Raw genomic sequence first — 17,293 nt, 5'->3', positions numbered from 1 at the left:
AATAATCACATTAAATTGAATCTATAATTTTATTTAGATTTAACACACAAACACAAAAAAAATTGCTGAAAAATAAAATCTTACCAATTTTGCCAGTTTGTATAGCAGACTTCTCCAGAAAAAGTCTCCTAATGAAGTCTGATACTATCCTCATATCTGAAATATTTACATATCCAAAAACGTTGAAAATAACTTCAAAACAGAGAAAAAATTCAAAAATTATAACATTATGCTTAAATAATAAACAGAACAATCACATTAGGTTGAATTTATAGTTTTATTCGAATCTAACACACAAAACACACAAAATGCATATCCACAATTTATAAATTTACCTCTTTAGGAGTGGAAGATGAAAACCATAAAATGAAAATCATGCACAAAAACAAGATAGGGTTGCGAGAAAGACTCGAAACAAAGAGATGAAAATTTTATATAAAGTTTGGTGTCTTCAAGTTCAAAGAGATTAGAGAAATGTTATAGAGGTTTAGAGTGAGAAACATTAAATTTTTGTTGCATCCATTTTAGAAAAAGAGAGAAAATGTGTAAGTTTTCTTTATATAAAGAAACAAAAATTCTAATTAGTCGAAAAATATTTAGTAGAAAAAGCTTCTCACGAAGTCTGCTATTTTAATTACTTCTTCGATGAAGTTTTCTACTCCTAAACCCTAAAATCAAATATTTTAATTAGATAGTAATAAACACTTCATTAAACATAAAATCAATTTATAAAACGTTTAATATATACAAAAATGAACACATATATGTCAAATTTTAATTTTTTTAAAAAATATTTAAGATTCCAATATCTAATCCTAAAAACACCAACATTACTTGAACATATGTTACCAAACACTAATTAATGGACAATCATGACTTACAATCTTTATTCATTCATTTATGTGAAAAACAATTAGATTTTTATTAAAATTAAATTTACATGATTTTAAATTGTTTATATTTACAGGATTTCAATTTATTTTCCATCAAAAGAAATTTCATAATTCAATAATTTAATTTTAAGATCGAATACATGAGGAGACTTCTGAAGAAGTCTTCTAGGAGAAGACTTCGTTATTTTGAGAAGACTTATGAAAGCTATAATCATAAATGTGCTAACAGATTTTTTTTTGTTTGGTCATATGAGTAGATAGTGTAATTTTACTAACTTTTTAGATTATTTTTCATTTAATTAAATTTGGGATACAGATTTGCATTTAAATTAAATTTTTTGGGTTATTTTTGGCAAATCTCGCTAATTATATTAGGTCCAGAATTTGCTATTCCATCATAAGACTCTATATCTCACATGAGAGTTTAAGCATACTGTTAAATTTGCAGTTATATCAACTTACTTTAATTTCAACAAATGTTGTATACTCTTTCATTTTATGAAGAATGTCTTGTGTACATATTTATTTTATTTTTTTAAATTGTTTTACCTTTAAAACATATTAGTTTATTTGATTTTGTTAATTAATAAGAAAAAAAATGACACTTCATAACAGAGAACATATTTTTACCTTTTTTTTTTGTATAATGATCTTAGCATTAAACCATTTATGCTTCACAATTTAGATGATATCGTTCCTACGCACTTATGTATAAATATGATTATAAAGTAATACATCCGACTGAAATTTAGATGATGAACTTCACGCGAGATCTCGATCGCAGCGTGTAAACTTGAAACATCCACGGTTATAACGGTTGGCGGGGACTGGAGGAGGATTGCAACCCGACAGAGGGTTAGGACCCGAGCACGGACTAATCACACCGCTACCTATGTAATTCCTACCCTCCACTGGCACCGTAACAATAAGGACAAAAATTGCTAGCAAGCATATGGCCCATGTCTTCATATTTTCAAAACTTATCGGGATATTATTGTTTTTGTTTCTTCTTGTTCCTTTTGTTTGTTGTGAAAATGGGGCAACTGTGGAACATATTATACGAATCTGATTTAGAAGACATCATATCTGGAGTGGTCAAACGTCAAAGAAAGATTTTATATTCTTCCCCTTATTTTCTATGTATTCCTTTGACTTGGAAACTAGACTTGACTTGTGATTAATTAGATAAAAACTTTGATTTAAATAAAATAAAACATTACAATTTAACTCATTTTGTAGACAAACAAATGTATTAGTCAAATACTATAAATTTGTCAAATCATTAGGTTATTATTATATACAAATAAAAGCATTACTATTATAACATTATATACAAAAAAAATTAAGCTATGATATGACAATTTACAATTTTATTAAACTGTAAAGTATAAATATATATATATATATATATTATCATTTTAAAAAGTATATTAAACTTATGAATTATATATATCAAACTTCAAAATATAAATATATCAAACTTATGAATTATATATTTTATGTCAAATTATTTAAAACATAACTTTATAATGTAAAGTTTAGTATTATTATTTATCAATAGTTATCATACATTTAATCATATTTTAAATTTTATATATGATATATATTAGTTTCATAATTTATATTTTTACTATTTCATGAATGTATTATAAATTTAAAATATGATATTTGTATCATGCTTTATTTTGTTTATACTAAGTACAATATCTATGAAAAATAAAATATTTAAAAAATGTTGCAATATATTCTCTAGATCTTTTATTTCCTTATTATCTATATTAATTGATATTTAAATACCTACAACTAGATCTTGACCCGCACGACCGTGCGGGTTTTCTTTTATACTAAAATATTTAGATTATTCAATAAAATATATCAATAATTATATAACTTTGTGTTGTATATAATCTAATTTTATGATAATATTTGTTTGGCTTATAATATTATTACTATAAAATTTATAACTTTTGTATTTTATAACAAAATTTATTTTGAAAACATTATTATGTAACATTACTGATTTACATAAATTTTTTTTATTTCTAAATTTAAAATATACGTGGAAATTAAATTAAATTGAACCTACATAATAGAGAATTTGGTATATAGTGATTAATTAAACTAAATTAGTATAACTGTTTAAATAAAAAACATAATCGGTTTTTAACTCATGAGAATACACAGAAACAATAAACTAAAGTCTTATATATACGATATGAATAAAGATAAATTGTTTCATCTATGAAGGGATGTGTAAATTAATTGTATTACATGGTAAAAGTATTTAAAGTATGACTTTTAATTTGTCTAAACTATAAAAAAATCACATATGAAATAAGTCATAATTTATGTGCTAAAAGATAAGATATTTTTTTATTTTTGAATTAGAAATAGAAATGAATTTTTCTTTCTTAAAACATCTTTTAAAATATTTCTTTAATTGAATCAATTTATAATTGTTATTATCATTAAAATATTATTGAAGTATTTTGTATAATTATTAAAAAAAATTACAATCAAAACTAAACTAAACTAAAATTCAGTTTCTAATTATATTTTGTGATAATTAAAATTTTAATTAACTAATCTTGAAAATATATTTTAAAAAGATTCTAAAAGATATTTGAAAGATTTTGTTAGAAATTTATTTAAGATATTTATTAGTATTTCAAATAAAAATGAAGATATTATAATTAAGTTATGTAAATTTTGATAAAAAGTTTCTAAGGATGGTACAAAATAAAAAAAAATCACACATAAAAGAAGTTATGACTTCTATTTTAATAGTATAGATATGATTTGCTAGTCAAAAATCTGTTGCAATCTCTTCCCTAGTTTTTTCTTTACTTATTATTTATATATATAGTGAGATTTGTAAGTAAAAAATCTGTTGCAATCACGAGATATCTTCTTTCTTAATACCATACATTTAAAATCTAAATTTATTAATTGAATTTGTCAATTCTGGTGTAAAATAACCTGAGATATTTTTCTTTAATTATTATTCAAATTTAACTTTACCAACAAGATATTCTGAAATATAATCTTACCTTAAAAGTAGAAGATTTTAGTGAGTATTTATTCAAAATATTATATTTTATAGCTTATCATGAAAGATAGATCATTTAGAAACATCCACTAATTTTCTGTACAAATAAGACTTTCACAGCAGAAGAATAAGCGATTGAACTCTCTATGTTTTTAGATTTTTTTTGTTACTTTTAATAATCTCTGAAGCCATACTTTGATCCTTTTTTTCGTTTTCCCGATTGTGACAGGAATATAGCTGTCCGATTTAGTATTTCAATATGGTTTAGTAATTGCATTTATCAATTCGGTTTATCTGTTTTGGTTTATTAGAAACACTTATATGTATGATTTGCCCTTTTACGGGAATCAATCAATCAAACATTAAAACAATCTTCTAAAACCTAAATCTCTGATCATCATGTTCATCATCATCCACCATTAAGAATCTATGTTCTTCGGGTTGATCCTTCTTCCCTCGTGGTCATCCTCTAGGCTTTGATTTACCGGTTCTCGAGCTCTCGGTGAGTTCTGGACTGGGTCTATCGGTTACTCTACAGTTTTACTGTCTCACCGATATTGTTTTTATATGCAGAAAAACTATTTTGATCCTCTTTCTCATGAATTCATATTTTGTATTATGATTTTGGTTGTTCATTTTTCTAATTAAAATTCAATGTTTGTGATCTTTTGCAGGTTTAGAAAGCTTATGGCTGGGGTTAAGGATTTGGGGTTTTAAGCTCTTCATACGTTTGTGTTTGATTTGTCTAGGCTACTGAGGCACAATTTTAATTGCTTACTAGCTATTGTGGATTTCACCATATCACATAGGTATGTGAAAATCATCTTTTATGTTACCTAATTTTTTTCTATTATATTTCTCCTTCTCAGTTTTTTTCAAGATTTTAGATCCGTTCAATGAAAGAAGATTGTTCCGGTGAGATATATATATAAACTAGATGGCGAGCTAAACATGTTTATGCTTATAAAATTATTTGAAACAGTGACTAACCAAAATGACGACATTATCATACCCGAGGTTAATTTACCAGATAAGATGACACGGTATGGTTATACCTTCATGGCTATTATTTTATAAGTGAAACATAAAATTTTGGTTTTTTGAGTAATTGAGAAAGATAATTGCAGTGTATGGAGAAGTAGCTCGTGATCACTGTTATTAATTCATAATCTCAAATTTTACCTCTACCTCTGCACCTATTTCTGAGATTGTGATATCTGTAATAATGACATAGCTTTTTTGGGCATCTCCAACGAAACTCTATTTTTTTCTCTATAATTTACACCAAAATAGAGTAACTCTATTATATTGTAATTTTGCTCTAATGGTGAGTTACTCTATTATGAAGTGAAATATAGTTATATAGAGGAATATCATACTTTACTCTACATTTGGAGTGGAAAAGTGACATTCCTCTTTATTTCACTCTATTATAGAGTAACACCATTTGAGCAAAAATTACGCTATAATAGAGTTGCTACTTTGGTGTAAATTATAGAGCATCTCCAACCCCTAGCTATTTTCACCTCTATATGCTATAATAGAGGTAAAAGTGTTTCATCCCATCTCTATTTCAACCTCTAAAATAGAGATTGCTATTAGAGGAAAAAATAGCATTCCTCTATTATAGAGTCATACTTTTTTATTTTCAAAATAGTCCTTTAACTTTCAAATTTTTATAGTTTATAACCAAAATAATTATATTTATAGAGAAATACATTTTTTGTAAGAGTATAATAACATTTTTTATTTACATAATAGTCCTTTAACAAAACTTTAGTTTATGAAAATATTTTAAAAGTTAAAAATAAATAGGGTTAGTTATCAACTTTTATAAACAAAATGTATCTTTTGTAAAATTAAAATAGAATCTTTTGAGAATATTCCTTCATAGAGGCAAAAATAGAGAAATAGATTGGAGAGAAACTCATCTCTATTTTAGAGATGCTCTATTTTAGAAGTAAAAATAGAAGAATACATTGGAGATGGTCTAAAGCCATCATTATCGATAGGTTTTAAAGAGGTTTTTAGTGCCTTTTTAATGAGGGCTCCACCAAAATGTTAAGAATCGGTTTTAGAAAGTCCAAAATAAGAACCGAATTTGTAAGGGTTTTTGCACTGTTCGCGAGTCTCATTAATACGTGACGGTCCGCGATTGATGTTACTTTTAATTATTATTTTTTCTTTTTTTTTTAAGAAAACCTTTAATGGTTTCAGGGATAATGGCCTAAGCCACCTAAAACCATGACTGCAAAAGTTTTTCTTTGACCATTATTATCCCAAAAAACTTCACTCCTTCTCTCTCTCATTCTCTCTCTATCCCTCTCGTTGAATTTGACATTATTCAAAGATGCTTCCATGAAATTTGGTTCTGATCATTGAGTATTCTGCTCTTACTTCGTCATGAGTGAATCTGACATTTTTGCTTCTACAACATTTCATTGCATAAAGTCTTTTCCTTATCAAGTTAGATCTTGTTTTAAACCACGGGCCAGTTGCAAAATGACGGTTCGCATTTCTCTCCATCTTCAAGTTTGGTTTTACATTTCAAAGTTTGAATTTTTTTCCTTCTTAAAGAATCTTTTATTTCTTTTATGCAGAAACATAAGCATGGTTTTTATGACTCATATGATGAATGGTGTAAATCCAAGAATCTCTGTAACTTTATTTTATTAGGACATTCTTCGAAAGTTTAGTTGCTGCCAAGTTTGGAGTTACATTTCAAAATTGGTATCTATCAGAAAAGTCAAATTTTGTGAACTAGCTTGTTTAACATCACTACGCAATTGTTTTCATCTGTTCGTTCTTCTTATTATCCTTTCATCTTTTTGCATTTAGAAGTTCTTAATGTAGACGTTACAGTGAAAGCCTGCATAACATAGCACACCATGCATTGGAACATTTCATATTCAAGACTTACTTTCTTTGAAACATACACTGTTTTGTCTGGAGGTTTAAGAATGCTATGAGGTTGCTGCTGATTATGATGGGAACCGCAACACAGAGAAGCTAAAGAAGCTTGAAATATGCTGACGAGGTTGGATCCATAAAACTCAATCGTGATCACAAAGTCATTTTGCAACTTGCTTAGCTTGGCCAATCTACAAATCTTCAAATTTTATCCAAATTAACTAGCAAGTTATATCCAGATTAATTATGTAATATCCCGTTAATATCCCCAAGTACATAGTACTTCATATTTTGTATTAATTTAACTCTAACCTATAATGGATTGATTATCCGGTTCTAATATTCATTCACATTAGAGATACATAAACCATGTTCTGGATATTACCTGTCATACTCCGGATTATCTATGTATTATTCAGTTTTTTATATACATTCACAATGCAGATACATAAACTATTTTCTGGATATTTATTTTTAATCATGATTATCTTTTAATCATCTGGTTATTCTAGATAGGTGAGATGCATATCAAATAACCGGATATTTTGAAAGTATACCATGTTCTGGATTATTTGCTTTTAGTTTATAATAACGACGAAAAATCTAAAAGAAAACACATCTTTAAAAAAAGATTTTTAACGTTAAAACACCTCAACTAAGTTTGTTTTGGGTAAAAACTCTCAAACTAAATATTTAACGAAAAACCCCTAAACTAACTTTATTTAATGAATTAAACCCTAACAGATAATAATTACCAATACTACCGGTAAATATTTAGTTCATGAGTTTCTACATTAACTAAACATAGTCGAGGGGTTTTACCATTAAAAATCTAAAAAATAAAAAAATTCAAAATATTATAATATTATCTAAGAATTAGTAACTTGAATTTTCAAAATTAGCATTTTTAATTTTTTTGTTGTAAATATATGAGTTTGATGTGTTTTTAACATCAACATTATATATGTATAAATTAAAAATGTAAAAACCCAGAAAATATAATAAAAATTATCTAAATATTTATTATTACATTTTTATTAGATAAGATATAATTTTTATTATATTTTCTTGTTTTTTACATTTTTAATCTTTTAATAATTTTATTACAGGTAAATCTTTAAATAATTTTATTATATTTTTTGGGTTTTTACTTTTTTTTAATTTATACATATATAATGTTGATTTTAAAACAAATCAGACTCATATATTTACATAAATTTTTAAAAATGCTAATTTTGAAAATTAAAGTTACTAATTTTTAGATAATGTTATTATTTTGTTGATTTTTAATGGTAAAACCCTTTAACTTGTTTACTTAATGTATAAATCCATAAACTAAAGATTTACAGGTATTAATAGTAATTATGACATGCGAGGATTTAATACTTGGAGGTTTAACGAAACAAACTTAATTGAATGGTTTTAACATTAAAAATCCAAAAAAAAAACTCAGTTTTATCAAAAACAAAATAAAAAGATTCGGAGGAAAAAAAGACATGAACTGTGACTTCGGACTCTTTGGTGAGTGTGAAAAAGTAAAGGACATTTACACTTGAAGCACATAAGATTGGACGAACCAAAACCTCACGGATTCTCTTACATATCCACCGTCCTTCACTTTCACCCTCTGCAACTTCCACATCTCCTTCTTCTTTTCCAGATTCTTGTCCGAGAAACTTCCTTCATTTTCGTCTCAAAATGCCGATCAACAGAGACCCATCAACACCTCCGCCTGTCATCGGCAAAATCGGGCCGTACACTGTCTTCATGACTCCCCCGGCGACTCCAAAACCACCTGAATCTCCTTCCGCCGTGTCTCAGAAGCCCATCGTTCAACCGCCGGTTCTTCCTCCTCCGCAGCAGTTTAAATCGGTGGCTTCCTCTGAGCAGGACGGCTCAGTTTTAGGGTTCTTCAAAAACGCCGTCACAAAGGTTCAAAATGGTACGGAACGAGAGAAATCTGAGGATAAAGGTTTCTCATTTCGGATCTTGATTTTTGAGATAGCCTTTTTCTTCTGATTGATTGATGAAGAAATTGATCTAAAGATTCTATTTTTGGAAAGTAGATTTAAATGGAGACTATATTTCTAATGTACAATGAATTGTGGATTTTCATACGGTTTCTGTTGTTTGGTCCTAACAAGCAATGAAAAGATTTTAACTTTGACATTGTTCTGTGTTTGTGCTGAATTATTTTACGACAGCACACTCAAGCGTGGATGATCATTTGGTGAGATGGTTTGGGTTAAACCAATCTAAGTACCAGTGGGCTTTGGACGAGTACTATGAAGGCAAAGGATCTGTAAGTGTTCCTTAATTCTTCCATATATTAAGGGCGTTTAATTGTTTAATTTTGATTCTTGGTATGTTAAGTTTCTTCATTCTTGCGTACTACTAGTTCCTATCCATATTAACTCCCATTGTTCACTTTGGGCAAACTTTGTTGCAAAGCTAGTTTGAAAGTGTTTTTGTTTTTTACTCTTTACTTCTTGTTTTGCTTCTAAGCTAAATGAACACAGGCTATGGAAGGGACAACACTTACGTTCCCGTGATTTAAAGCGTGGTCGTCACCCAATAGTGAAACATAAAAGTGTCGATTGATTTATTTCATGTGTTTCTCATCTTTTGTCTTCTTTTGTAAATAAAACGCAGGAAATGAAGAGTGTGGAAGCCAAGGAGATGCCCGGGAAAGTACAAAGCGTATAAGCAACAATGTATATCCCCACTTCTTGTCCCCTTGGCTAGTTTCCCAAACCTGTTTATCTGAGAGAGAAACAAAAAACGTTCGAGTCCTGACGAAAGTTTTATTCAGATGATAGATTTGTTTTGGTATATTTGAGAGTTCTTGGTAGTTTTTTTTCATGTATTAGTGGTGAAATCTCCAAAGGAAAATGGAGTTGCACTGATCATTTGGTTTGTTGTAAGTTTAGTCACATTGGTTATTGTTTACCCTATCCGTTATACTGTATTATAATTTATATATTTTGTGTCTTAATTTAGAAACTGTTATAAAGGATGAATAAAAGAAAATAAACACTCACATGTAGCCTAAACCCAAATTAGAACTTTCATAGATAAACAAAATATTTATTTGTGCAGGGGATGAAATTATTATTTTTTATCTATGGTATTACAAGAAGACATCCCACTCATATGTAGCCTAAAACCAAGCTGCTCGTCAAGGAAAGATGATTACTGGTAGACTGATAGTTATGAAAGGCCTAACTGTAACCAATTCACACATGTCGCCAGGACAGTCAGGCAATAAGCCAATATTTCTCCCTGAGTTAAGAGTATCCCCAAATAAATTAATTTTCAAAAACCATGATTCGCGGCGGTAGCAGCTACGTAACATCACCTCCTTCGTTCTCCAACGACGCAAAGAAGCTCCTTGTCTGCACTGGGAACACTGTCTCCGTTTTCAGCGCCGCCACTGGCTTAAAGTTACCATTTTTCTTCGAAAAATCTTGTCATTATTTTTTCTACTCGAATCTTTTATTCTCTTTTTCTCTTTTTTTTTGTTTAGATTACTGCGCTTGAAGGTCACACAGCTGCAGTGACCACTCTCATTGTTGTTCCTGCTTCGAACGCTGCTCAAAAGATCTTCTGTTACTGCTGGACCGCCTCTCTCGACGGTACAGTTCGTCACTGGGACTTCTCAGGGCCTGAGCTTTTGAAAACCGTTGATGCTCGAGTTCCCATTTACTCTATGTTAAGTAACAAAGTTGATTACTTTGGCATTTATAACCCCTTTTGTGATAGTAAAGTTGATTACTCTATGTTCTATGTTCTATGTTCTCTAGGTCATTCCTTCTCTTTTGAGTGAGCTTCAACGCTGATGACAGCTGCAGCTTTTTTCTGGGGATGGCACTGTTCTAGCTGTTGCGGCTGAGAATGTTATTACCCTTTGGAACCCGGACAAGAACATTCTCTTGTCTGTTTTAGGAGCGACTCTTGCGGTAAAAAGAACTATGGGAAAAAATTAAAAAGTATAGGGATATATTGCATAAAGACTGATGATGTTTTTTGATCTTTCAATATACTATACAGCCAATCACAAAGCTCTGTTTCGCTGAAAAGTCTGAGTTCCTTGTTGCTGCATCCCATCTTACGAAACCTGAACTCTCCGTTTGGAATACATCAAAGCAATCCTTATCATGCTCATATGGATTACGCATAGAAGGTAAGTCTTCAAAACTTCTCCTAGAAAGTGTTGGAACTCAGTTTTAATACATATGTTATAATTGAAGTTTGTTTGAACGAGAAATGTTTGTCTTAAGATTGTTGCTTTAATAGCACAAAATTGACGGTGTGGACAAGTCTAACAAGGTTGATAACCTTAGACAATTATAGAGAAATGTGAATTTATACTAAACCAAGCGTGCGCACCAAGTTGAGTTAATGTAAATTCGGACTTGAGTTCGGTTTAGATAATGGTTCGGATACATGGATCATGATCCAACAACCTATATTTCTATATAAAAGTTTTATTTTATGTAATTTATCACTACATAAACAAAAACTTAATTAGAAATATAAACAAGTCTTTTAGAGAATAAAACTTGGTCAAAAGTCATTAATTCTTGTTAAGAATTAGTCTTGGTCACCAAAGTAAAAAATCTCTTTAATTTTGTGATTAATTTTATGTTTAATACCAAAAATTAATGCAATATTTATCTCCACTAAGACCAAAAACATTTTTAGCTTTTTCCTAGACTATATAATACCCCTTTCATTCCACTAAGAAATAGTGAATAATAACAATCTCCTCCATTTCTTCTCTTTTTTTTTTCATTTGTCAATGAAAGTACACATGGAATGAAGGTTTGCTAGACTTCTTGTTCAAGTGATGTGAATAGAAGAAAGATGCAGTTTTATCCTGGGATTCTAATCGCCATATAACCGTTACACTACGAGACGTTTTTTAAGTTAAGGAAAGAGATTCCTAAGTCTCGACTCTGCAAAAACTCTTTGTCCAGTTCGTTTGATTCACAGTATTTTTGTATTTATTCAATGTTCTTTATAATCTATCTTACAATTATTCAGACCGTGTCCCTTTGTAAATTAAGGTCCTACACAAAGTTCTTGTTGTGTTTTAGCTTAGTAAATGGTTTCTTCTCGTCCTGCAGCTGTCACATCTGCGGTGGATTCATCAGCTTTTGCTGTCTTGGCTCTGATCCCAGAAACTTAAAAAAAGAAGAATATGTTCCGCGGTAGAGATGGTGCCATTCTCTTGTTCAACGGATCAGATCCTAACCATGTATCTATATGGACTGTAATGAAGGTCTGACACAAAAAAAAAGTAATGGTTCATCCGTTTAAATGAGAGACTAAAATGAAATATAATCTAACTCGCAGGCTGAGGGAGGATCAATCTCACTTCTTGAAGGAGACGACAAGTCTCAGCTTCGTCTTGCTTATGTAAATGGGAGCCGTGAGTATGTTGTTTTCGATCCCAGTAGCGATGAGACATGAGCGTAGCGCTGAGGGTCTTGCTGGTGACGAGGAGACAGGTAACAAAGTCTTTCTAACGTCCTTTTATTGATGTTATATTAATAGAGAAAGTCTCAATATTTTTAGGAGATTTTGGGTACACGTCGCTGTACGGACAGTTGCCGGATTATGACAAGAAAAGAACGGAGAGTGTTGAGTCGTTGGCAACACCTTTTGTATCGTCAGAGAGACCGTGGGAAACTATATTCAGCGGTTCTACGCTAAATTTCCCGCCTCTTCAGAAACTATGTGGTGAGTTCTTTGAGTCGCTAATGGAGAAAAGAACGGTCGTTGTGGAATGGGTGATGATTTACACAAAAAAGGTTTATACAAAAGAATTCATTTTGCAGCCATCTTTGGTGAGCAAAAATTGTTTTTTTTTGAGTTTGTGCGTTCATGAAATTTTGTAGCTTCTTTTTTTTGCAAGTCGAATCAATACTAAAAGGAAGATATGCTCAAAGTAGAGCATGTCCATGTCGGACTAAAAAATCAGCCAATAAAATGGTTTTAATTTTGCCATGTCATATTTGCTTCAATCAGTACAAAAAAACTGAGCCATTCGTCTAGGCTCATATGACCAATTTCAAACACACCTCTCCATTCTAGTCTTCAACGGAAGCGGAGATCAACTCCGCCTCTTCCACTTCGTCGTCACCGTTTCGCATCCCTGAATATCTCATCCACTCTCGATCATTCAATTGTGTTTTTACTCATGGTATCAGAAGAGACGTTATCGTTCCAACTCCTTTGTTTTTCACGTTATATAAACCCCTTCACCACCAAATCTCTAAAGACGAATCTCAATGATATCTCGGCATAATCGTAGCCACTTTGTTCAGATTCTAAGTTTGACGTTAAGATCCGTACAGAACTTCATCAAATATGGTGAACGAACAGAATTGGTGACATGGAATCCTGACACCGCCTGCTTCAGCGCCGTCTTGATAATCGCTTGAAACACATCCGTCTTTCTCTGCAATGATAATGTGTCTGAAAAACTTAACGAACGGGTCTTTCTGATTATCAGGTATGCTCCCTTCTGTCCTGGAAACAGCACCTGTAACAAATGGTCCGTCTCTCTGAATTGGTTTTGTTAGATAGATTGGAAGATATACTTTGATATGCTATTCCTAATTCAATTTTAGCGTCAGTAGTCTTGGATATATATTAGTAATTTTTTCTTATAACGCAGTGACTGGTGTGTGTGTCTGTGGGACTATTTCACCATGAAAGATCATGCTGTTACACCAGATCCTAATGAGGAGGAAGATTATATCTTTTATTGCCTCACGTTGTGATTTAGAGGTTTGGCTTTTTTCAGAACCACTTTTGTTATGAAAGTTTGACTTCTCAAGACGGTTTCTTTGTGTTTTATTTAAGTTAAAACGCAGTGTCAGGCCATGTAAACGGTGTGTTGAAGGTTTGCTCACAGTTGCAGGGTAAGGTTTGGTGGTTTAACTCTCGAATCTGAAACTCTGTTGTTTTGTTTGTTTGGTTATCCATAAGCTCTATCTCTTTGGATGTTTGGTGTAATCAGTGGCTCAATAACTGCCTAAAGAAAAAGAACTACACCACTTTCATACTTCTAATGGTTTTCGTGTTCCTCATGGTTTGTATTGGCTCTCTCAACTACTTAAAACAAAAACCAATAGCTCATTCACGTATCAACATTGATTGCCTTTTGTTGCAACAGCTAACTATAGAAGGTGGAAACAGCCATTGCAATATTTTTCAGATATTTTGTGGCAAAGAAAGGGATGGAAACCAAACTCAAGATAAGGCTTCATGTAGTGTTCCATTGCTCCAATATCTGTATGCTCTTCAAACTTGCTTATTTCTCATGAAATCTAATGCAATTTATCTTGCCTTATGAAGTTTGTAATGTTTTGGGTTCTTACAGGTTTTGTTAACGGCCTAAGTTTCAGCAGCCAAGGGGTAGCTTTTTCCTCTTCCGTTTGGTTCTCATCAGAAAGGTAACTCTTATACAGTGTCCTATCCATAAAGATTGCAGAATTACTCTGCTTCATATTTTATGTTTAACAAGTAGTGTTCAAATACTTGCAGATGATGAGAACATATTAGCAACGGGGGAAGGAAATCAGTTTCAAGAAAGCAAATAAGGCGATCACATACTCTCAAATATAGTATTCAGGTGTCAATATAATTAGAAGAGACTATCCAAAAAGATAGAAGGAGATGGGCGTTCAACTTCTTCCATACTGATCAACAAGCAACTAGGTTTACATATAATCATAAACCCATCGAACCTGATCACTTTAAGCTGGTATCAAGAATGCTGACCTCTGTGGAAGAAGACAGGCTGTTCTATTTTAGTCCACGAATCTATGGAACCAAACTCAGACAAGGCTCTAAAGTCCTTAACTTATGGTATACTGCCAGAGTAAGTAGTGCTTTTGAATGTGTGGACGCATCGGAGATATTAGCTTCTAAAATGGTCATCTGTGTCAGTTCCGTCTGGTGAAAGCCAAAAATGACTTTTACCATAATGAATTTCCACAATTCGGATTGGTAGAAAAAATAAATAATAGATTGGCGAAGTATATAACTGTATGAAGCTAACAACTATAAACTCTCAATAAAAACTAACTGTATTAATCAACATAAACTTCAGAAACAAATTAGTTAAAAAATAAGAGTTACAATTCTTTTAATCAACAAAACTGTTGCCCCCAATGTTTTATTTATAGATAAAAAATTCATGATTTGAACAAAAAAAAAAAGATAAACATTTTATGCTTTTTCAAAATTCACATAGATCAATCAAATTTAAACATTCAATCCAACAATTTCTTTTAAAATAAGCATATAATCTAAAAATAGAATCACTTTTACTGGAACAAAATACTCACTTTTTCATAACAAAACAAAATAATAAAATATACATATAGAAATAGCGGGTTGCGCAGTGTCAGTAAAAAAAAGATATTAGCTGATTTCAAAATTAAAACAAATTTAATTATTTGTAAATTTAAAACTTAAAAAAAACAAGATAAATGAATAACTTAATCACAATTAATTTTTAATTAATTCTTTATTCAATATTTTCACCATTATTTATATTTATGTATTTATTAATATTAAAGATTCATCTCAAATATTTTTAATTATTTTAAAATTAACATATAATATTTTAATAAATATTAAATTATTACAAAATTTCAACTAACATAAAGAAAAAAATTAAATATTAAAAGTGTTAAAATTTTTAAAAATCATATATGTCAATATAAAATGGAAATAAGCTTTAATATATTTTAGTTACAAAATTATAAGATGAAAATTATAAATTTATAAGCTGTTTAGAGCTATTGATTACACTCAGTAAATCAAATTACAAAGACTTTTTTTAAATTGTTACCTCGAATCTATTAATAATTTAATATATCGTTCGATTTGTCCATCGTTTATTTATAGTGTTATATGAAATAAATATGTATAAAGATCAAAAGGTTAAAGCATCACCAGTCAATGCATTGGAACTTTTGTACAATTTTTTAAAAAAAATTCTAATTTACTTCTCACTTTTCTACCGTCTAAAGGTTAACAATATTCCTAGGTTGTAATCTTTTTACATATTACCAAACACTAATATATCTGCATGTGTGTAATGAAATCTATTCAAAGTACTTTTACGTAGTAACTAACTAAAAATGGAATCGTTCATATTGAAATCTACTACAGATTTACAGTTTTAATATTAAAAATAACTGATGGCTTCAAAACTTAAATAATTACTAAATCATTTTTATTGGTTATCAATATTTACAGATTTAAATATTCAAAATTATTACACATTTATAAAATTATATATTTATATGAAGCAAAGGTTATTTACCTATACTTCATCAAATAATTTAAAAAGATTTAAATATATAATATACATTAGATAATAGAAGACATTTATATTTTATTAAATGTAGAGTATTTTAAATATTAAGAAAGATTTAAATATGATTACTAAAGATTAATAGAAACATCTAATGTGTTTAAGATAATATATATATTATAATAGAAAGTAATGATATTTCGAACAAAAATAATAATCTTTCAAAAAAATGATATAATATAAAACATAAAAAAATTCTAAGATTTAAGTTATATTTAATATTAAAGTTTTATAGACAAACAAACTGCGGTAAAATTTCAAGTAAATCTTAAAAACTGAACTTTGTCGCTGTGTGGTGGTTATTAACTCATTGAGGTTTAATAGGCCTGACAAAACAAAAACTGAATCTGAAATCTAATCCTGAACCCAATTGAAAAACTGATCAGGATGGGTTTATAGTAATACTCAAATCTATATTATAATAGGACAGTTTTTGCTCTCTCATGAGACCATCCACGTCACCAGCTCCTTTATGTTCGTGGGTCCCACAATAACATAAAATCTCTCTGATATTTAAGATATCACGAGATATGGTTTAGACAAGTCGTAACTTTTCCGCTTTCCAAGCGTTTCTGTTCTTCTTCTTCATCCCCTGAACCGTCTTCATCATCTCCACGCCCTACCAAGCGATGTAAGGTTAAGATCGATGCATCCGCTATTGAATATGTACGTTAGTTCTTGTCTGAATCTGAGTTTTTTTTTTTGGTTTCGAATCTGAATCATATCCTCATTCTGACAATCTCCCGGTTGAAATCATTAGCCATTTATTTGAAGATGACTGTCTGTTGGTGATGTTATCTCTGCTCCAGTTGTTGTAACGTCGGCCAGATTTAGGATCTTGGACTTGGTCGCTCTTCTCAGGAGATTGTTGGTCGTTTTCTCCGATTCTAGGATTCACCTAACGTTAAGAAGAACATATAATTCATGGGTATCACTTTGATGAAAAGGTAACAACGTATAACCCTAACACCAAATTATTAATTCATAACCAGATCGTCAACATTGAAACCCAAATGGTTTATACTTTTTTCTCTGTTGATC

The 17,293-nt window shown here is 30.2% G+C and overlaps 1 protein-coding gene, 1 long non-coding RNA gene and 1 pseudogene across 2 annotated transcripts; all 3 read left to right on the top strand.

Moving 5' to 3' along the window:
- The first annotated feature begins 4,105 nt into the window (after positions 1–4,105).
- LOC106316910 lies at positions 4,106–7,399 on the top strand. The gene is made up of 3 exons (XR_001265004.1): positions 4,106–4,444; positions 4,617–4,751; positions 6,895–7,399. It is a non-coding gene; the product is annotated as an uncharacterized LOC106316910 (long non-coding RNA).
- A 1,006-nt stretch (positions 7,400–8,405) lies between these two features.
- On the top strand, positions 8,406–9,834 carry LOC106315849. The gene is made up of 3 exons (XM_013753677.1): positions 8,406–8,794; positions 9,057–9,154; positions 9,505–9,834. The coding sequence occupies exons 1-3, from the start codon at positions 8,551–8,553 to the stop codon at positions 9,556–9,558; spliced, it is 396 nt and encodes a 131-aa protein (XP_013609131.1). The 5' UTR covers positions 8,406–8,550; the 3' UTR covers positions 9,559–9,834.
- Positions 9,835–10,176: 342 nt separating this feature from the next.
- Positions 10,177–14,413, top strand: LOC106314256 (annotated as a pseudogene).
- Positions 14,414–17,293: the final 2,880 nt, after the last annotated feature.

This window comes from Brassica oleracea, chromosome C9, assembly GCF_000695525.1.
Source record: "Brassica oleracea var. oleracea cultivar TO1000 chromosome C9, BOL, whole genome shotgun sequence".
NCBI classification, from domain to species: Eukaryota; Viridiplantae; Streptophyta; class Magnoliopsida; order Brassicales; family Brassicaceae; genus Brassica; species Brassica oleracea.
Note: the sequence above shows the minus strand (reverse complement) of the source record. Positions and strands in the feature narration are given on the sequence as shown.

Bases quoted from the DNA above. Each gene is read 5' to 3' on its own strand.
- LOC106315849 (XM_013753677.1), top strand. From the start codon at position 8,551: ATGCCGATCAACAGAGACCCATCAACACCTCCGCCTGTCATCGGCAAA. The intron at 8,795-9,056 runs GTACGGAACGAG...ATTTTACGACAG, and splicing joins CGTCACAAAGGTTCAAAATG to CACACTCAAGCGTGGATGAT. The intron at 9,155-9,504 runs GTAAGTGTTCCT...AATAAAACGCAG, and splicing joins ACTATGAAGGCAAAGGATCT to GAAATGAAGAGTGTGGAAGC.